The sequence below is a fragment of the Phodopus roborovskii genome, unplaced genomic scaffold (assembly GCF_943737965.1).
Source record: "Phodopus roborovskii unplaced genomic scaffold, PHOROB, whole genome shotgun sequence".
Lineage (NCBI taxonomy): Eukaryota > Metazoa > Chordata > Mammalia > Rodentia > Cricetidae > Phodopus > Phodopus roborovskii.
The window spans coordinates 11,437,344-11,459,926 of NW_026126599.1; the positions used below are offsets into that span (position 1 = coordinate 11,437,344).

General features: G+C 43.4%; 1 protein-coding gene across 1 annotated transcript in view; it reads right to left on the bottom strand.

Moving 5' to 3' along the window:
• Nucleotides 1-3,279: 3,279 nt before the first annotated feature.
• Polr1d (RNA polymerase I and III subunit D) overlaps nucleotides 3,280-22,583 on the bottom strand; it is a 32,500-nt gene continuing 13,196 nt past the window's right edge. Inside the window, exons 2-3 of the mRNA XM_051205156.1 lie at nucleotides 13,677-13,751; nucleotides 3,280-3,914 (exon numbers count right to left, since the gene is read on the bottom strand). Coding sequence (XP_051061113.1) covers nucleotides 3,656-3,914; nucleotides 13,677-13,751 — 334 coding nt within the window. The 3' untranslated portion in view covers nucleotides 3,280-3,655. The remainder of the gene's footprint in view (nucleotides 3,915-13,676; nucleotides 13,752-22,583) is intronic.

Sequence of the window (22,583 nt, forward strand, 5' to 3'; positions counted from 1 at the left end):
AACAAAACAAAACAAAAACAACAAAATAAGACAGGTGTGGCAGTGCATGCCTTTAATCCCATCACTCAGTAGAGGCAGGAGGATTACAGTTCAAGGTCATCATTGGTAACTACAGACTTTGACACCTGTCTGGTATATATGAGACCCTGCCTATAAAAAAAAAAAATAGAATTTGCCTTTTAAAATCTTATATTAAGAGCATGGTCCACACATTTGTCTTTTTATTAATCTCTTAAGAAATAAAAACAAGTGTAACTTTTGTAATAAAAAAGTACCCTTTTAAAAAGTATGTTTAAATTTTTTTTTTTTTCAAGACTACAGTGCCTCTCTGTGGCTCTGCTCAGTAACTTCCCCTCATAAGACACAAGGTGCTCAGGCTGGTGCCAGCTGTGCTTGGAGCCCTGATTCTTGGGCAGTGAAACCCCATCACTTGAGGCCTTTTGTGTGCAGTGGCTGGGTGGATGGGGGATGCAGGGGACTAAAGATGAGGACATTAGCACATTTTGCTTTAGAAAATTCTTCTTGGGGTGATGAATTCTGTGCTGACAACTGTAATTTTCTTTCTACATTTTGGTGACTTTGTCTCACCGTCTGTTTCTGCTGTATTGATGACATATTTTTTGTCTTGAAAACATGGTCTCACTCTGTAGCAGGCTGGCCTGGAACTTAACAATATGTCTCCGGCTGACCTCAATCTCATGGCAATCCTCCTGCCTCAGTCTCCCAAGCCCTGAGATTTTTTTTTTTTTTTCCTGAATGCACTGCATTTTCTTTTAGCTGTTTGTCGTGTCTCATCACCAGTGGTTTAAAGTGGTTTGGATTTTAGTCAGTATGTTAACCAGACTCCAGACTATTTTATCACAATGATATGATAATTGAACAAAACGTTGTAAGAAAGATTTGTTTGAATCAGTTTCAGAGTTGAGCTCATTATGGTGGGGAGGGTAAGGGGGCTGCAGTTTATCTCAGGGAGGCCAGGAAGAAGAAAATGCCTGTACCCAGAGTTCTTTCCCCCCCCCCCACTTGTTTAGTTTCTTGAAGACAGAGTTTCTCGGTGTCTCCCTGGCTGTCCTGGAACTCACTCTGTAGACCAGGCTGGCCTTGAACTCATAGAGATCCATCTGCCTCTGCCTCCTGAAGTGCTGGGATTAAAGGTGTATGCGACCTTTTCCCACTTTTATTTTACCCAGGGCCTTAACCTTTGGGCTGATCCAGGGAGAGACTTCACCTTTTTGGTCAACCCTTTCTGGAAGCATCAAGAAAGCCAGAGGTAAGCATCCACGATCTCCCAGGAGCACCTCAAGCCAATCACTGTAACAATCCAGTTTGATGACTGACAAGTCTACCTGAGCCCACCTGGCACCAGACTCCTGTGATCATAGATTTTAGTTCTGGCCCCTGAAAGACTCATAGACTCAAAAACACACATAGCATATCTCCGACAGCATCCACAGTCTTAACAGTGCCAGCAGCATTAGCAAGCCCAAGTTCCAAGTCACCTCTGAGACTGAGACAATTCTTAGATGTGGTATGTTTAAATAGGGAAACTTAAGAAAGGAGGGGACACGGGGACACACACACACACACACACACAGAGAGAGAGAGAGAAAGAGAGAGAGAGAGAGAGAGAGAGAGAGAGAGAGAGAGAGTATGAGATGAGGATAAATGGAGTGTCTTTCTGTGGCCTTTCTCCTTGCCCCCTAATGTATCTGGGTCCTCAGCAATGATATGGTACAGGCCACATCAATGATGGACTGCCCCCTTTAATCTGGGAATGCCCTCATAGATGTACACACAGAGGGGCACTTCACATCCTACCCAGTTGACAACTAAGATTATTTATGATGTGTCTCACTGTGGCTTTCTTCTTGTCTTTGTGTTTCATATTCTTAGAGTTTTTTGAGCTTGTTGTGTTTGTGCATTCACAGTTTTTATTATTTGTTTTGAGACATTTGTCTCACTTATAGCTCAGGGCAGATCTAGAACTCACTATGTAGCCCAGGCTGCCCATGAACTTATAACAATCCTGCCTCATTTGCCCAATTTTGCTTAGATTTTGTTAAAATATTTGGAAAACTTTTGTCAACGTTTCTGAATTTTTTGCAACTTTTCTCTATCTGTAGAGACACCAACTATGAGTGTATTTGCACATCTTAATTTCTTCCAAGGCTCACTGGTCCTCTGTTTCTTTCAGTCCAATTATTTCTTTCTGTAGTTTATGCTGGACATTATCTGTTGCTATGTCATCTTAATACAAAATATCATCTGCCATTAATCCCCATTTAATACATCTCAGATGTTATTGTTATGCCTTTTGGTAATATTTTGGAGATGCACATATTTGAGTCATCAGATTAGAATTTGAAATTTTTGAATTTTAACAATTTTTAAAAACTACCTTTGTGTGTGTGTGTGTGTGTGTGTGTGTGTGTGTGTGTGTGTGTGTATGTGTGTGTGTATACAGATCAGAGGCGAGCTTGCAGAAATTGGCTCTCTCTTGTGTAGGTCATTAGGCTTCGTGGCAAGCACCTTTACCCACTGAGTCATCTCATTGGACCAAAAGGTGTGTCTGTTTATTTTGTTTTGTTATTTCTTTTTTTTTTCCACAATGAAAATGATAGAATCCATAGCCATTTACTGGACAGATCACTAATATGTGGGGTGGGAACCCTAGAAGGGGGGGTCCCCAAAATGTTCAGGAGGAGGCAAATGCTATGCAGAACAGTACTTTAACTATGGCAGACACACATAGCCTACATTTTGGGGCAGTGGTGAGAGAGTTCATGTGGCACTAGCATGTGCTTGCTTTTGTGACAGTTCTCTAAGACAGCCCTGACTGACTGAATGATGGATGGATGAAAACATGAATGGACCGGACCTCACATGCTACAGGAGTGCAAGAGTCCTGCTGGTTGCCCCATTCTCCATACCCAGCAGCCACCATCTTCAGGAGTTCAGCTATGCCTGCTTGTATAGATAGCACAGTTAGGCTTGTGATCTACTGGTAAAATAATTAAGATATTTTTAACTACTGAGGTTTCTTTGAAAAGAACTGCCCAGCCCATGCATATTTATAAGTAAGTGTAGAAAAGCAGCCTTATCTAAGGGATGAGTCTGAGAATGGAACAGCCACTTTCCGAGTGACACGAAGTCCAAAGCTGTGTGAGCACTCCTCATCCTGGCCACTTAGAGAACACACAGCGTGGCCGAGTTCCATCAGGATGGCCACCAGTCAGGCTGTGAGCTTAGCCTTTGACAGCTAAAAGAGGAAAGCAAACATTTCTTAAGTATTTTATTTTGAGAAATTCTGGGAAATGACCACAAAAAGTGCAGTACATCAAAAAACTGGGACTAGTTTTTAACAACCTGAAAATTTCAAATTCTAGAACTGTTTGTTTTGAAACTAACTTGCAAACAAGACAGGATAAAACAACATGTATGTGCCTAGCAATGCTAAGTCGTCTTCCATGACACCTTCAGGACAAGGGTTTGTTTTAGTAAAAGGGTTTTTTTTTTTTTTTTTCTTTTAACAATAACGACATCTTAAAGCAAAGGGCCCACTGCAAAGTCATTCTCAGGTGTCAGAGCCCTGTCACCTCCCTGTCCTCACTGCACCTGGTGGCAGGCACAGTACTGGGCTGGCCCTGCAGCTCGCTCATCGCCTGCTGGTTCGGTGGTCACCCTTGTCCCTGGAGGCCCGTTTCCTCGGGGGCGAGCCTCGGGCTGAGTGCAGGCTGCGCTTAGACGAGCGGCTTCTGTGCTTCTTTGAGTTTGTTTCTTTCTGGTCTTGGCTCTGGCTAGGTTCCTTGCTGCCCTCTTTTTGTTCATGCTCTTGCTCTTTATGGGAGGGCAAGGTGTTCTTAATTGTGTTAATTAGGAATCTTTTATTTGTACCAGCAAGAGGACACTTCATCCTGTGAAGGAGAAGAGGGAGGGAAAAACATCATAAACAAGAAAGTTAAATTCCCTCCCAAGCTGACCTACTATCCAGATCAGTACAATAGAATTCAGCTCCCACAGAACCAAGCTCCCTTGCCCTGTAGGAGGGTAGGAGGACTGCCATGAGCTTGAGGCCAGCCTGGGGCACATAACAATTCAGGATGACACAGCAAGACCCTGGAAAGACAGTACAATGGCCCTGTGCCTGAACATTACAGCATTACCTCAGGAGACTCTGCAGACACTACCACAGCAGGGTCAGCCCTGACACCACACCTTGGCTAAGGCAGAACTGGAGAAAAGTTGCCATAGTCTAAGTGGTCAGTGACCAGCAACCAGGGAAGCCATTGAAGGTGGAAGTGCTTCCTTGTGTTTGTAGCTGGGGCTTCTCCACCCAGCAGAAGATGAACAGAGGCACACAGCGCTATGGATGGCTGGCCACTCAGGGACACAGGACAGTCACAGCATAGACAATGTCAGGGCAAAGAAGCATCACTTGACTCTGAGTCCAGTAGGTCTGGGGAGTGGTGATTTACAGCAGACAAGTGCCTTGGTTATGAAAACCAGATTGCATGCAGTGCAGCCCTCTGCCTGCTAGTCTACAGACAAACCCATGCCCATGCCAGTGACAGGCAGCCATCTGCTCAACATAAGCCTTTTACACTCTGGATGCTACAAGACTAGAACATCACCTCTGGAAACACTGAGGCAGAGGCAGGCCCCCATGCAGAGAGGATATTTATCCTGATGCTATGGTAATTACAACTCATGTTGTTGTTTAATGCTGCCACAGCTACCATAATCACCCATGGTAGTGCACTTTACATCTTGGCAATCAAGCATGTGGCCATCTGAGAAATGATACTCCTTAATTACCTTTTATTCAACACTCCCAAAGCTTACTGTGTCCCCAGCACTGTACTGAAAAGCAATGTGAAATAGTGGGCTATGTGTGTAAGTGGGAGAATGCATATAGAAAAGTATTTATTCATTTTCAAAACCCAAGTCTCTTCCATCTGCAGGACAGTACACCTGCATTTTCCACACAGTAGCCTGTGTGGAAAAGACAAACCAGGCCATCAGTGGGCTTATCTATGTGGGAGAAGACTGAGGGGAACAGAAGCAGGTGGGAACACACACAGGTTAGCTGAGACCCACGGAAGGTCTCCCGTGCCATACCACTCGGGCCTCTGTCCAGACCATGATCCCACAGGAGCACATGCAGAGCCCGCAGGAGCACTTGCAGAGCCAGTAAGCACCACAGAACATTCTCAGGCAGGAAGAGAAGAGAAGTGGCTTGGCACAGGAGCAGACATTGTGAGGTTTCAATCCCTCAGCAGAGTCAGCTGGGGTGGAGATGAAGTCTCAGGAAACTTCTCTGGGCCCCATGATCTTGAAGTATAAAGTGAAGGTTTGGATTTTGGTGGTCCTGAAATACTGCAAAGGGTACACACTCCCAGCCTCCTCACTAAAGTGGGATCATCTCCTGTTGTCCATTCACCAGTGCATGCCAGGCCACCTGAACTACCTACGGCAATCAGAAAGTCCAAATGGATCTGGAAAACTGCATGTCTGCACACAGACTGGGGCGGGGGTGATTTGCTTTCCAGTAACCAACCATTCCCAGCAGTGTCGGGGATGTAGCTGAGCAACATGTGAGAAACCCTGGGTTCAACTCCCAGCACTCAAAGTAAAATGCTGACGGTGTAAAATGCAGACTCATAATGAAAGTGCTTCCCTGTCTGTCTCCAGACTGACCCCAACCGCTTAGGAAAGCACCCAGCATTTACCAGAACAAAATCATGTTAAGAAACTACAGGCTGCTTGCTGCTCCAGGGCCCCTTGAACTGTGGGTTCTTGCCTTGGGCATCAGACTCGGGAATGACACTGCAGAGACGCTGAAGAGACTATGGTCAGAACAAAAATGACTGCAGACAAGAAAGCCAGGCAAGCTCAAATGAGTGTTTGCTGAGACACCCAAGGCAGTGCACAGCACCAATGGTCTCCTTCTGTAGGAATAAAAATGGCGTTCCACTCACACTTGTCTAGTTCAGCAGCCTCTGCCTGGCACCTGCTCAAGTTCCCATGATCCTTTTTATGGAATGTCCCAAATTAATAATCCCACCCAAGTTCTAGTTTAAATAGTGAAGACCATTCTGAGTTAGTAAAACCTTTCCATGAATATAGAAAAACAAACCATGGCTTACAACTGAGTAACTGGCTCTCTGTTCCTTTAAGAGCTATGCACAGAGGTCCTTCTCCAGCCTGGCCTGGTGTCTGCCTGCATACCTAGCCAAGCTACTTCACTGCAAGAGTGCTGTGTACCCTGGCCTCGGTGCAAGGCCATTTTTAGCTTCTGCCTAGCAAGTACCTGGGTGTGTCTTTTGAGTCCCAAAGCCCAGATCCACTCCAAAATCATGACAGCAGGACATAAACAAACATCAGTGGCATTCAAGCTTGTCAGATGATTCCAAATGTGCAGGTAAATTTGGAAACACACCAAATTCATTTGGCTCACCAGGCAAAATGCCTGCTATACAAGACCGACAAGCTTGCTGGGCCATGGTGGTGCACACCTTTAATCTCAGCACTAGGGAGGCAGAGGCAGGCAGAGCTCTGTGAGTTGGAGGCCAGGCCAGTCTACAGAGGGAGTTCCAGGGCAGGCTTCAAAACTACACAGAGAAACCCTGACTTGAAAAAACAATAAAACAAAACAGAACAAGACTGACAAGCTTGGTCCCCAGCATCAGGTAAAGGTGGAAGCAGAACTGACTCCCCATAGCTGTCCCCTGACCTCCACATGTGGGCACATACTCTCACACATCATGCACTCACACATTAACAATCTTCTAAAACAGCAAAACCATTATCAAGACTACAAACCCACCATGGATTTTCTTAATGTCTTCAAATATTGTAAAAAACATGTCTTTTAAAATCACGTGTATGCATGTCTGTGTATGTGCAAAGTGGTGCAGTGTTCATGGGACCAGAACAGGGGATCAGATTGCTTGCAGCTGGAGTTACTGGTGGTTATGAGCCATTCAGTGTGGGTGCTGGGAATCAACCTGAGTCCCCTGCAAGAGCAGTCATACTTCTAACAGCTGAGCTCCCTCCTCACTCCCTCCTATATATTTTTAAAAAGTGTTGGGGGGGGGGAGTTCACCTGTGTGTACATGCAGGGACAGGCAAGAGGACAACCTTAGTTGTCATTTTTCTGAATGTTGTCCACTTCCTTTCAGACAAGGTCTCTTACTGGCTGCACCTCACCAATTAGGCTAAAGCGGTTGTCCGGTAGAGCTCCGTCTCTACCTCTCCAACCCTGGGAGCACAAGCACCCACTGACAAACCCAGCATTTTTTCATGGGTTCTGGGGCTGGAACTCAGATCCTCGTGCTTGCAAGACAAGGGGCTTGTCCATCCTCTAGTACTCAAGTGTCCTTTTTTTCTTATTCTTTCTCCTTTCTTTCTTCCTTTCTTTTTTGTTTTTTGACACAGGGTTTCTCTGTGGCTTTGGAGGCTGTCCTGGAACTAGCTCTGTAGACCAGGCTGGCCTCAAACTCACAGAGATCCACCTGCCTCTGCCTCCCGAGTCTAGGATTAAAGGCATGTGCTACCAATGCCCAGCTTCTCAAGGGTCTTTTAATAGATTCTTTATTTTTAAAAGTTTTTAAAGATTAATTTTCATGTGCATAAGTGCTCTGTCTGCATGTATATCTATGTACCTTGTGTGTGCTTGGTGCCTGAGAGGCCAGAGGTGGCATCGGATACCCTAAACTGGAGTCAGAGATGTGAATTAGCTGCCGTGTGGGTGCTGGAAACTGAATCCAGGACTTCTGAAAAAGCAGCCACTGCTCTTAATCACTGAGCCATCTCCAACCCCCAATAGTCATTTTGGACAAGGATTCTTGTTATGGGATATTTTGGTTACATTCTGATGCTCCTGACTGCTAACAAGAGTTTGCTATGAATCAGAAGGAGCTAGCTACTAGCTGACCATAATTAGCCATAGAGATTTTTGGAGGACCAAGGACAGAGACACAGGAAGTAGGAGGGTGGGGCTTAGAGAGTGTCTTCATCTTTTTTTGAATCAAGGAAGAGAGAGAGAAGAGAGACAGGAGGTCACTTCTCTGCTTCTTCTCTGGTCATTCAGGTTCTTACCCAATATCTGACTCCCCAGTTTTTATTGATAAAGAATAATTACATAAATGCTTCAGATCCTAACAAGAAATCTTATTTGATATGACTCAAATCTATTAATTCACAGGATCCTTCTTTTCCTTGTAATCCATCCATTTGAGAAAGACACTGCTTCCTTGGCCTGTAAAATCCCACATCTTGATGCTGTGATTTCAACCTTTAGACACAGATCAGACCCCAGCTCAGTGTCTTTACCAGGGTGTCTCGTGCATGTGTGTGTGTGTGTGTGTGTGTGTGTGTTCTTTTTATTGTAGCTTTTATTTTTGTGAAGAATCACTAACGTGAGGGTTGTGGCTCAGCAGAAGAGAGCTTGCTTGCCTAGCACTGTATAAGGCCAAACACAGGCTCTATCTCCAGCACCATAAAAAGGAATCACTAATACGGTAAGTATATCACAACCCAACATTCAGCAGAAAAAGCGACCCCCCCCCTCAACTTGACACAATCTACAGTCATCCAAAAGGGAATTGCAATGGAGAAAATGCCTCCATAGGCAGGACTGGCTTGTAGGCAAGCCTGTGGGACATTTTCTTGATTGGTGACTGACATGGGAGGGCCCAGCATACTGTGTCACTCCTGGGCTGGTGGTCCTGGGTTCTATAAGAAAGCAGGCTGAGTTGAGCAAAGCATGAGGAGCAAGCCAATAAGCAGTACCCCTCCATGCCTCTGCATCTGTTCTTGCTTGGACTTCTCCCAGTGATAGGACTGTTACCTGAGAGCTATAAGATGAAATAAACCTTTTCCTCCCCAAGTTGCTTCTGATCATGGTGTTTTTCACAACAACAGTTACCTAAGACAGTGTCCATCACTTCTCACCTGATAGATTCAGCAGCCACTGATGGTCACATGGACACAACCAAATACTGGAGTCTGTAAATGTTTTTGCTGTCCTGGGGAGTCAAACAATACTTTGTGTGTGCATGCTAGGCAAGTGCGTTAGCATGGAGCTAAGTCTCCAGCCTCCCTCTTTAAAATATGTTTTATGATGGAATAATTTACATACAACTTATCTCTTTTTACAAGATTTATTTTATGTGTATGAGTGTTTGCCTGCACATGTGTATATGCACTATGTACAAGCCTGGTGCCTACTAGACCAGAAGAAGGTGCCAGGACACCACTCATCCAAATGGCATTTCAGGTGTTGTGAGCCGCCATGTGGATGCTAGGAACCCAGCTTTGGAAGAACAATAATGCTCCTAACCGCTAATCCTTCTCTCCAGTCCTCAAATTAATCTACTGAAGTGACTAACATCTGGGCTTTAACAACACAAGGACTCAGATTCTGTCACAGTCAAGATACAGAATGTTCTGTAAGTCCTTCTCTAGCCCTCTATCTCCCAACAAACAACTGGTGATATGTACTATGGTCCTAGTTTGGGGTCTCCATAAAGCCAAATAAATGGAACCACACACTGTCATGTTTTGTGTATGGATTCTTCATAACACTCCTGAGATTCATCCAGGCATTTTACCACAACCATTCTGTTTCTCCACACTGTTGGGCAGTGTAAGTTTAGAGGTACAACTACAACATTCGTATCCATGTGTGTGTGAGGTGATGGCCATATGGACTGTTTCTAGTTTGAGGCTTGTGATGGCTTAAAAGAAAATAGCCCCCAAAGGGAGTAGCACTATTATGGGGTGTGTCACGGTGAAGGTGGGCTTTGAGGTCTCTTTTGCTCAAGTTCCCCTCAGTGTGATAGTCAGTTATTTTCCTATTGCCTGTAAGATGTAGGATACTTGGTTATTTCTCTAACACCATGTCTGTATGCATGCTGCCATGCTCTCTGCCATGATGATAATGGGCTGAACCTGCGACATTTCTTACAACCTGTCTTAGTGAGGGTTACTCCTGCTATGTTAAAACACCATAAACAAAAGTAAGTTGGGTAGGAAAGGGTTTATTTGTCTTATACTTCCATATAACAGTTCATCATCAAAGGAAGTCAGCCTGCATTTTATAGAACCCAGGATGCCAGCCCAGAGATGGCACCACCCACAATGGGCTGGGCCCTCCTCTATTGATCATTAATTACAAAAATGCCTTATAGGCTTGCCTACAGCTTGTTCCTATAGAGGCATTTTACCAATTGAGGCTCCCTCCCTTCACTCTGATGACTCTAGCTTGTGACAAGTTGACATAAAATCAGCCAGCACATAATTTTAAGAGTTTCAACATGTTGTAGGTGATTCAATCATTATAATTTCATATTTTTTGATCAAATTACTCCATCTTTAACTTCAAACTGGTTCCAGAGACTTCCCAACCTGATAGTAATCCTTGACAGTTTCTTGCTTTCTGGCATGACAAGATTTTCCAGATCTTTACAGTGTTTTATTCCTGTGAAGTAAGAGTTTAGCTTGACCTACAGGGAGGGTGTGGTCTTTGCCTTCAGCTTTGGGAAAGTAATCTACATCATACGTGATAGAAATGTCTTTGTTGAGGGTGGAGCTGGCCACACCTTTCGGGCTTAGAGGAGGGCTCGACACACAAGAAAGATCAACTATGTTGACGTAAGGTGAGAGCTTTAGGACATGTGATATAGGTCAACCTGGAAATTAAAAATCAACTATGTAATCAACCAGTCAACCATGTAATCAATCAGTCAATCAATCATACCCACGTAATGGGGTCACAATAAAAACTTTGAACACCAAGATTCATGACCCTTCCTTGGCTGGCATCACTCCGTCCTCTGCTGATGTGGGCAAGGCAGCATGTTCTGACTCCATAGGGGAGGGGCCGAGAAGTTTCCGATTTGAACCAGAGTCCCTCCTTCTGACCTCTTCTTATCTTGCCTTATTTTAATCTGTGTCCCTTTCCTGTAACATCCTGTAGCCACAAGTGTAGCAGATTCCAGCAACATCCTAAATTCTAGTGAACCACTGAAACCTGAGGGCATTTTGGGAATCTTGGTATGAGAAATGAAGGCTGTCTTGCAGGACTGTGGCATCCTACCCTCAGTTTGGCTTATTCTGAGCATTGCTTCTGATGTGCAAGCAGCAGTCCCCCTAGGGACCTGTCTTCTTTCAGTGAAAACAGTATGTATTTGAGTAACAGGCTGGCACCAGACCTCACTGCTAACAGCAGGACAATCAGTATTTCTAGGGCTTTTCTGTGTTCCAAAACTTAAAAAAAAAAAAAAAAAAAAAAAAAAAAACCCTCAGTGTTTTCAGAAAAATAATGCAATACAACTTCCTCTGGATATTTCCAATTAAAGTTCTTACTTCTCTGACTTTGACCTTTAATTTTATCCTACTATGTAATGTTTTCAGAATACCAATATAATCATCAGGGCTGAGAATATGGCAGTGCCCACTACTCTCAACTGACAGACTCAGAGCCATTGATGTCCATAGTGTTCAGGATCTCAGCATTGTCATTAGCACCACAATGAAGGAAAACAAGTACTTCATGTCTTCTTTTGTCTTCTAGAAATATGGGCAAATTTTACAGCACTTGAAATACTTCCTTTCTGTGTGCCTCTGGGCTAAGATCCCATTCAATGGTGTCTATCTGCTTTATTTTGCTTGGTTTTTAGGAGTTAGCAACTTTTTCTTTATTTTGGTTTAATTTAGCTCTATATTTTATGAAAATATGTGCATGGTTCTAAAAGCCAAATTTACAAAACAATGTGCCAAGTGTAGCTCTGTTGGTGGGTACCTGCCTAGCAGGCTTATATAAAGCCCTGGGTTAGAACCCCAGAAACACAAGCTGTAGGATCAGAATTTTAAGGTCAAGGTGGTAGAGAGGCAGCTCAGGGGTTAAAAGCACATACTGCTCTTACAGGGAAGACCACAGTTTGATGTCCAGCACCCACAGGAGACAGCTTATAGCAGCCTATAACTGCAGCCCCAAGGGTTGGCCAGAGGGCACCTTCAAGTGCATGCAACATACACATACAATTAAAAAAAAAAAATCTTAAAAAAACTTCAAAGTCATTCTTGGCTACACAGGGAGTTGAGGGCAGCCTAAGATACAAGAGACCCTGGCTCAAAAACAAAACAAAGGGCTGAAGAGATGGCTCAGTGGTTAAGAGCACTGGCTGCTTTTGTAGAGAACTGGCGTTCTATTACCAGCATCAACACAACTGCCTATAATTCCAGTTCCAGGGGCACTGACACCCTCTTTTGGCCTTCCTGGGCATCAGTTATTTGCATGTGGTCACAGACACACATGAAAGCAAACACCCACACATATAAAAATGAGAAAGCAGGCATATTTAAGGTAAACACTAAACTTTAATGGAGAGGAGCACTGTGAAATACTGTCCTCTGGACATGACATGATACCACACTCATCAACTCAGCAGTATAGTCACCTGCACAAGAGCAGGCCAGCCCACATCCTAGCATAGGTGGGCAGGTAATCGACCTCTAGGCGGCATGACTCACTGAGGAGCTACCCGAAGCTGACAGCCTGGGGGAGAGGGAATCAGTGGATGGCCCCACACCCATATCCCTGTGGGCAGCAACAACTAAGTGGGTTATTAAAAAAAAAAAAAAAGATAAGAAGTTGGGAGGGTGGTACACTTCTTTAATCCCAGCACTCAGGAGGCAGAAGCAGGCAGATCTCTGTGAGTTTGAGGCCACCATGGTCTACAGAGTTCCAGGACAGCCGGGACTGTTATGCAGAGAAACCTTGTCTTGAAAACCTCCCCCCAAAAAGGGTAAGAAGTTGGGAGGGGGAACATCGGGTGGGATATGCAGGGAATTACAGGAGAAAATTAGAGACAGATATGATATTTCCTTGTATAAAAAACATCTTAAAAAGAAGTTATATGAGAAACAGAACAGGAAGCAAGATATAAAAGAACTCAAGCTTCTGTTCTTACCTACCCCCCCTTTTTCTTTACTCTTGTGTCCCACTGTAGTGAACTACAGAGTAGCTACTGAATGCTGTTACTAAAGGCATGACTAACAGACTAGAATTAGGTCTTAAGGTTAAATTCTTCCTCTGCTCATGTTATTTTACGTTTTACTTATTTATTTTGTGTGCATGTGGAGGTCAGAAAACAACTTAAGGAAGTCAGTTCTCTCCTTCCACTATGTGGGTCCCTGAGATCGATCTCAGGTTGTCATTCAAAAAGTAAGTGCCTTTACCCACTGAGCCATCTCACCCACTCCCTTATTATTAAGTTTGTATAGAAACTCCAGGGGTAAATGTTGGTTCTGCTGGCTAAACCAACGATGATGGTCACAGGTTTAACACTGCTATTTGGGCCTGGAGGTATTTCCACATCTCAGGCCACCTTATACACCAAATCAACCATAACCCTATCAAAATTTCTTTGAGCGCACTTGCGGCCCATGCCTTGCTGCAGCTCAGCTCCCTGCAGTGTTCTTATCTTACACCAGCCTCTGGGTGATTTACACAGCACCCAAGGCTTTGCAACCTCTATTCACATTGCGGTATCTCCAGGCTAGATTCACAGGCTGGCTTTACCCTTGTGGTAATCCTCCTGCCTCAGCCTCCTGGCTTTTATTTATTCATTCATTTATTTATTTTTAAGTAGGCTTACTCAAGAACTTACCAGCCCATTGGTCCCATGGTCTCTGCTCTGGTTTTCCCACGCTTTGCCTCCTTTAGCAATTCTTCTATGGCTTTCCTGTTGGGAAAAGGGAAGATGTCTGAAAAGCACCCATAAACGACTTTCTGGAAATCATTATTGCATGAATAGAACCCTGCTAGGACAACTATCTAAAATGACTAATAGTTTTCAATATGAAACTGAAACTCGTGTGTGTATTCACATGTGTGATTTGCTATAGATCAAATCTAGGGCCTCACATGCTAGACAAGCACCCTACCATATAGGTATATCCCCAAGCCTGAAAATGAAGTGTTTTATGGGTGGTGGTGGTGGTAGAGACAAACTGGAAATTGCAATATAAATTATTAAACTTATGTCCTTAATGTAAGAAATCTGTCTATCAGCCAGGTGTCAGTGGTGCAGGCCTTTAATCCCAGCACTCGGGAGGCAGAGGCAGGGGGATCTCTGTGAGTTTGAGGCCAGCCTAGTCTACAGAGCGAGTTCCAGGACAACTTCCAAAGCAATACAGAGAAACCCTGTCTCAAAAAAAAAAAAAAAAAAAAAAAAAAAAAAAAATCTGTCTATCTTAATTTGGAAAATAACTAAAAGACATGAATTGCCAGATGAATGTGTGTATTTAAAATTTTCAGGGCCAGAGCTCCTTGCCTAACATGCATGAGGTGCCAAGTGCTAGGTTTGATCCCTAACACTTACACATACACACCCTCACAACACCCACTCACACTCCCACACACATACACACAACACATACATACATACAAAACTGTTAAGCCAGGTGTGGTGAAAGGTGGCTGTGAGTTTGGGGGTCAGCCCAGCTGCAATGAGACTGTCTCAGAAAACCAAAGCAACAATAGAAACCAAGAAGTAAACAAGCCTGAAACATCAGTTAAGTCAACAGTGTTAACTTTTTCTGTCCATCTTTGGTGAGGGTGTACTCTTTTCTCCATACATGAAGAAAAAAGTTGAGAGGGGCTGGACATGGGGATGTACACCTTTAATCTCAGCACCAGCTAGGTCTATGTAGGGAGCTTTACATTAACCATTTAAAAACAATCCAGACACCAACCTGAACTCATTTTAACCACAGCCATGAGACTGTACTCCATCTGCTATGATAGTAGGTAGCTCAGCCTTCTTTACTAAAGAGAGGACCACTGCATGTCCATCAGAATCACCCAACACCCAAAAGTCAAATTAGTTTGTTTTGAGATAGCTCAGACTGTGTTTTTCTTTTTAAAAATTTGAACATTTGTGTGTGTGAATGTTTACATGCATGTGTGTACCAGCACACCAGTGAAGTCAGAGGACAACTTGTATGAGTTGGTTCTCTCCTCCCACCATATGGGTTCTGGTGATACAACTCAAAGCAGGCTTGGTAGGTCTTCCTCACTGAGTCATCTCAATCCCCTTTCCCCATTTCTTGAGGGCTGATGTCAGTCTATGTAGTAGTAAGTATTTAAGGCAACTAAAATGAAGGACAAGAAAATGAAAGTAAAGAATAAAGAACAAAGGAACAAGAATTTACAAGACTAAAGCTGGAGCAGCTGCATCTCAAACAGTGGCTCAGAACTGAGTCATGTGACTTGCAGACACCCAGCGCTGAGGGACAGAAAGACCACAGGCTGCACACACAGCACTTTCCCTGCCCGTGCCTTCCCAAGTCTTTAAAGTTACCTTTGATCAACTAACTATAAAGTACAGGACAGGCCACAGGGCAGATGGAAAAACAGGTTTAGATAAAGGATGTGTTCAAACAAGCAAGACTCAGTGACAAAACACAGGCATCTTAGGGAAGTGGCAGAAACCTGCATCATTCACGAATACTGTGCAGAATTCAAGGAGTTTACTGCAGTGACCTGACTTTTTTCCCACAGGACAGTGATGAGAGTGGGACAGGAAGGTGGACAATATGCTAGATCTTCCACGAGGGCTGCAAAGTGTGAGGGACTCACACCTGCAATCCCTGACTAGAGTCTGAGACAGAGAATCCCCAGTTTTCGGGCAAATACTAGGACATGAGCAGATGGTTGGATTTCCACAGGACAGCTGCAAACAGCTGTCCATAGCTCCCGATGAGCCAGCAGCAATGAGTACTCTAGTGACAAGGTTGTGTGGATCTGTAGAAACAAGACAGAGTACCGTTTCTTCATGATTTACTGTCTAAAGACATAGCTGAGGAAATTCAGGATATTTGAACTTAATTTCAGAAAACCATTCAGTTATCTGTGTCACCCACCTGTCAGCAGCCAAGGAGGAAAGTTTACATTGCAGAGGTTTGGATGACAAGGAAATACTCAACTGGAACATTGGGGCAATTTGCAAAGTAGAAAGAATTATTCAGATACAAGATGAAGGTCTGGGTGTGGTGATATGTGCCTGAGGCCCCAGCATTCAGGAGGTTGAGAAAGGAAGTTCCACTCCAGTGAGCCTGGGAAACACAATAAAAACCTGCCTTAAAAAACACCTTTAATCCCAGCACTTGGAGGCAGAGGCAGGCTGTGAGTTTGAAGCCACCTGGTCTAAAGAGTGCTGGAATAATAGGAATGTATGCTACTGTGTCAAGCTTAGTTTTTGGAAATACTGTGCCATGAATTTGAATGGAGTACTATTGAATCCCTTTCATTTCATGTCCATATGGCCCAAAGAGAACAAGAAAAGCACCATTTAATCAATGACATAACAACCAACAGAGATATTGAGGGCTGCTTTTTGTATCAACAGTGATCATCTCAGCTGCCTCTCAAGTTAAGTGGTAGTATTTCATATGGATCAAACTGTCCTGGATTCCACAAAAAAATATGAAGGCCACTTTGTACCTTCCTCATCTCTTATAGCTGAGCTCTCTCGGAGCCTGGTGCACACACAGTGGATTCTCAGTTTGATACGGGCAATTTGAATTGAGATATGGTAAAATACAAAATTCACAAGAATTAAAACACCACCATAAAAACCTGACCAAACAGTGGGGGCAGGACCGGAACGGAAGAGACATTTCCCTGAGAAATAAAAACATGAGACAGTTTAGTCAGTAAGGTGCTTTGCCAGGCAAGCATGAGGGCTGGAGTTTGGGTCCCAGCACCTGTGCAAAACAGCCAGGCTGCTGGCGCTGTCTGGGGGCGGGGGGGGGGGGGGGAAGGTTATCAAACCTTTAGGGGTTGGAGACTTGCTGGAGGAAGTGTATCACTGAGGGCAGGCTTTGAGGCTTCTTAGCCTTGTCCCACTTCCTTCTTTCCCTTTCTCCTTCCCCCCCTTTCTCTGCTTTCTGTGTGTGACTGAATGTGACCTCTCATTGTCCCATGTCTGCTGCCTTCACCCTGTGTCTGTCACCATGCCTCTCCCACCATATGGACACTTAACCCTCTGGAACAGTAAGCCAAAATAAACTCTTGCTAAGTTGCTTGTAGTCATGATGTGTTGGAACCCGTATATGGAATCCATTCTGTCTGGTCAGGAATTTAGAAAGTTTAAATTACTCCTATTATCTCTACAGGATACCCAGAATTGGTGGTAAATGGTTCCTATCGAAATAACAATAGACTTGGGCCCAGGTGGGTCCTGAAGGCTAGCTGTATAGCTATGGAATGCCTGAAGGCAAAGAGCATGCAGTTATGGAATGCCTTTAGGATTAAGGGAAGTAATTGCTATTTGCTCTTTATACATGATAATAGAAGTCTTCTGCCATTGTCCCCACCTTTGGTTGATTACTTAAATTGGTGTATGAATAAACTGGGTATATTCAGTATGGATTAAATATGCCCTCCTATTACTATCTTACATTTCTGTCTTTCATTTATCATCTATAGCTAGCCTTTCCCTTATCCACACATCCAGACTCAGGAATGGACCTGGGGCTTATCGGCTGGTTCCGATTACAGCCCCACAAACACCAGTCCTCAACAATGATAGTTTATTACAGAAAAGTCACTAATACAGTTATGTATTAGTTACGTTGAAAGTTATGTTGAAAAGGTAGCTACCCCCATGTTCAACACACACACACACACACACACACACACACACACACACACACACACACAGAGGAATCCTTCTCAGTCTTAAAAAAAAGAAAATACTGTTATTTGTGATGAACCAGACAAGACACTGACCAGGGAAATGGATAGGGCATCAAGGAGCAAATGTTCTGTCATCTTACTTAGACTGGAAGGTAAAAAGTTTAAAGTCAGAAGTAGACAGCAGCTGAGTGCTAACCAGGGCTGAGGGATGGAGGGAGGAGGTCTGGGGAGATGGCACACAGAGAAGAGTTCAAATGAGCTACTGTGCAGTGTGGCAACTCTAACAGAAAGCACTGAAGCCTTGAAGATCTCAAGAGTTCTCACCAGAAAAAGACAGAATCATATGAGTTAGCCTGACTGGGCCTTTCCACACTGTTTGACAGACTTTAAAGCTGGTGTTCTCAACCTTCCCAATGCTGCGACCCTTTAACACAATTTCTCACGTTGTGGTGATGCCCAACCATAAAATTATTTTCGTTGTTGCTTCATAACTGTAAGTTTGCTACTGTTACGAACTGTAATGTAAATATCTGTGTTTTCTAATGGTATTAGGTAATCCTTATGAAAGGGTCATTTGGACCAAAAAAGTCTTGACCCACAGGTTGAGAACCTTTGCTTTAAAGCACCATATACAAAATGAACGCATACCATTTATTTATTATTTTATACATTATTTATATAAATAAATTATTTCATTTATTTATTATTTTAAAATAAATACAAATACTGTATCTGTAGCAGAATAGTAGACAGTAGGTGACATGGTAGAAGAGGCAAAGTAGACAGTGAAAACATGGGCCGGAGATGAACCACACTGATCCTGGTGACACCAGGAAATAGCAGTCATGAATACATATGTAGAATGAGGCCAAGGTAGAGTTCTTCCTTCCACGGTGAATGGTTTTGATCCTTTACTGCTGTCTGAAAGTCTCAGCAAGGATGTGTATTGAGAAAACACCCCTTTCCTAGCAAGTGAGAGACCCATCAAAGAGAACTGACCTCTGCTTTGGTTTGGCTTCACTATTTACGAGTAGAAGCCTCGTTCATATATGCAGACACTCCCCAGCTGCTAAGAAATGGAAGCATAACTTTTGAGCCTAGCATAGCTGACATTGCTGACAGCAGCTCTGTATCTGCTGCTCTTACAGCAGATCCTGCTGCTCTTAGAACCCTGGAAAGTAGCACAGATGGTGACAGCATGTAGGAAAGCATAGCTGGTCAGTGACCATGAAGCAGAAACAGGAAAAGGAAGGGACTCAGGTCCCAATATACTCCATGGGGCAGCATACCCCAACTTCCACTACACTCCATCTCTTAAGGTTTCTCCAACTCCTAAAGCACCAAGTTGGGAATGAACCCTGTAACAGGTGAACCTTTGAAGGGGAGCATCTAAGATCCAAAACACAGTGTATATTAAGTCATGTGTACCTCCAGGACAATGAACTACAATGACAAGAGAAGGAAGGCTGGTACTATTGGGAAATTCTTTTCTTTCTTTTCTTTTTTCTTCTTTTTCCTCTCCTCTCCTCTCCCTCTCTCTTTTTCCCAATACAAGGTCTCTTAATATAGTTCCAGCTGTCCTGGAACTCACTATGTAGACCAGGCTGGCTTGAACTTAGAGATCTGCCTGCCTCCAGAGTGCTAGGAATAAAGGCAGTGCCACTATGCCTTGCTGGTAATGTTTTCTTAATAAGAGGCTCTTTTCATTCAGGGTACAGTTCTAAACATGATGATGGTGTTTCTTATGTGATAAACTTTGATGAGAACAGAACCCCAGTGATAGCAACAATACATTTGACACATGAGGGTACCCACTTTGTCTCAGGCAATGCTTCTTTGAATACTGACAGATCTACACTATTGGGGATGTGATACAAAATAATGGCAACAGTACCTATGTACCTACCAAGTACCTATGCCCAACCCTCAGCTCCTCTGTGCCAATCCACAGAGAAGGAAGTAAGAAGAAACTGAGGAGGTTGCAAAACTTAAACTTACATCATGTCACAGTAATCAGTAAGCAACGGTGCAGTGATGTAATCCAGGTAGGCTGACTCTAGGACCCAGGGTCTTAACGCTGTTATCACTGCTCTTCTGTAAGGTGTGGAAAACCTCTAGGACTTGATGTAGTAAGCCACACAAAGGGACACTTGTGTGTGTGTGTGTGTGTGTGTGTGTGTGTGTATGTGCGCGCATGCGCGCGTGCCTAGAACAGTGTATAACCTAAATATCTGAAGTGAAACACACATGGTTACATGGCAGGGGCCATATTTATGACAGAACTGCTTAGTGAAGGAAAAGCACTAAGCCCTTCACCTGGACATATATATTCTCATCTCACTGTAGTTCCTCATCTGCAGGTGATGCTAAGAGTGGGCTATTGCCACATTGATGACTTGTGCAGTTAATAGTTTATGTGGGCTGGTTCTCACTACCTCAGCTCTTAAAAGAGAACATCTCTCAGTTTATAGGCCACCTGCTTCTCCACAGACATACTGACCTCATTTTCACAGAAGTGTTATTACAAATATTTATTCCTAAATCTTGATATAGAAAACAGCCATTCATTTTCACCTCATATTACAAGACCTGAGCAAACATGCCATGCTGTACATATGTATATGAAGAAAAACATCTCTTATTGAAAATAAAGAGTATGTGGGGCTGCTTAGGAAATAATAACTCGAAGTAGAAAAGCCCATGGATTATGAAATCCCAAGGGCAGTACATCTGTTTTATAGGCCAACTGTTAAATTGGAAGATATGTGTATACATCCCATTGAAATACTAGTTGGGAGAAATCCAAACAGAATAAGGTCAAAATAATTATTGAGCTTTTTTACTCAATAAAAACATTTGTTTGCTCTTTGAGAAGACAGATGAAAAAATTATGCAGATAGAAAAAGGATTTATACTCTTGGAAAATGAGTGTGGAGGGCAGCCAATATCCTAGCCCCCTCCCCAAAAGCTAATAGCAAAATATGGCAGCTGCTTGAACTGAGCAAAAGATAGGAAATGCAACTAATGGCTGAAAAGCAGAGACACAAAATAAATCCCAAGTCTTACCAAACAGCAGCTCAAAATATGAGCAGGAAAAAGGTATAGGGATTGTACCAAAGAGAACACAGTGGAAAGTCTCTGAGTTTGCTGCCAGGGCTCCCTAAACTTGGGCAGAAGTTTGGCATATTCCTTTGATAAACATGTCAGACACAAGAAAAGCACCTCACTGATAGTTGGGTTTGTAGACACCTCCCCAGACCCTAAAGGAGCTTTGTTTGCTACAGAAGCCCTGAAGACTGTCCTAACCCTGCTGCTGGGCTGGCTCTAGGCTCTTGGCCTTTTGGATAGCAATCAGTGCAGGCCTGGTCAGCTCACAGAGCTCTTTGTCAGTGTGTCAAAGCTGTGACTGGCACACACTAGAAAACAAGCTGTCCACCCCACAGATCTCAGCACTGATTCACCAGGTGATTACAAATTATACCCACAGCTAAGTCCAAGAATAAAGAACAATGAAGATAAGAGAACTATCAAGAATTATAGGCACTTTAAAAGGTGTTTTCATACATGTAGAAACTAGTCCCTTGAGGCTGCTGTTTTAAAGGTAAATATACCTTTAAAGGGAATTATACCTATAATTAACTGAACCGAATGGTTTAGTGTTTTAAAATTTTTATTTATTTTCTTATCTTACATACCAACCACAGTTCTCCTTCCCACCCATTTCACCCCCCCTTTACCCCAACACACCCCTGTCCCCCTTCCAAAAGGGTAAGGCCTCCATGGGGAGTCAACAAAGCCTGGCACATTAAGTTGAGACAGGATCAAGCCCCCTCCCCCCTCCCTGTCCCCAATACTCATATAACCCCTTCTCCCTCTGAGTGTCTGTCTTTCTTTCTTTCTTTCTTTCTTTCTTTTTTTTAATTAAGATATAAAACATTTGTACAACTAAATTTGGGCTGGAGAGATGGCTGCTTTTATTTATTTATTTATTTGTTTGTTTATTTATGTATTGGTGTTCAAGAACAAGGTTTCTCTGTAGCTTTGAAACCTGTCCTGGAACTCGTTCTGTAGACTAGGCTGGCCTGGAACTCACAGAGATCCCTCTGCCTCCCCAGTGCTGGGATCAAAGGTGTGCGCTACCACTGCCTGGTTTACTGGCTGCTTTTACAAAGGACCTGGATTTGGTTCCCAGCCCCACAAGGAAGCTCACATCTACCTGTAACTACAGTTACTGGAGATCCAACACCCTCTTCTGGCCTCCACAGGCACCAGGCACACGTATAAAAACAAGCCTAGCAACATACCATGAGAAGAAAAGTCTGTACTCTAAACCCCTTACCCAGGATTAAATATCTGGCTGGGCCTAACAATACAGGGCAGGGTATAGCTTAAGAGAAAAGAGACGACACAGGAACTGAGCATGTAGCCCACACCAGGGTAAGGGTGCCTTGTTCTGCCACATGGACTGCCAAGACCTGGCCTTCTCCTGGCACTAGGCACTTGTATCTACTATACTTTAGGTGTTGAACACTGCTTTGAGAGATGTAAATATCCTCTACAAAAGCAGCAGAGATTAACAAAGCAGAACACATACACATAAAACCACTTTTAAACCAAGGATCAAGTACAAACATCTACTCTGCAAATAATTTACTAAAACAAGTCGGCAAATTCATGACTCTTTACATTTTGCAGTGTCAAGTTTCAAGCTGTCATTCAGGTATTAACTCATAAGAATGAACTTAAGTAGGGAAAGGTAATTCCAAATTTCCTTTCACAGTTGAGAAAACATCCTACTTAAAACACATACCAGGACTTGGAGAGAGAACTCCATTCCTATAATATGGTAGGTAAGTTAATAGAATCCAGAAAC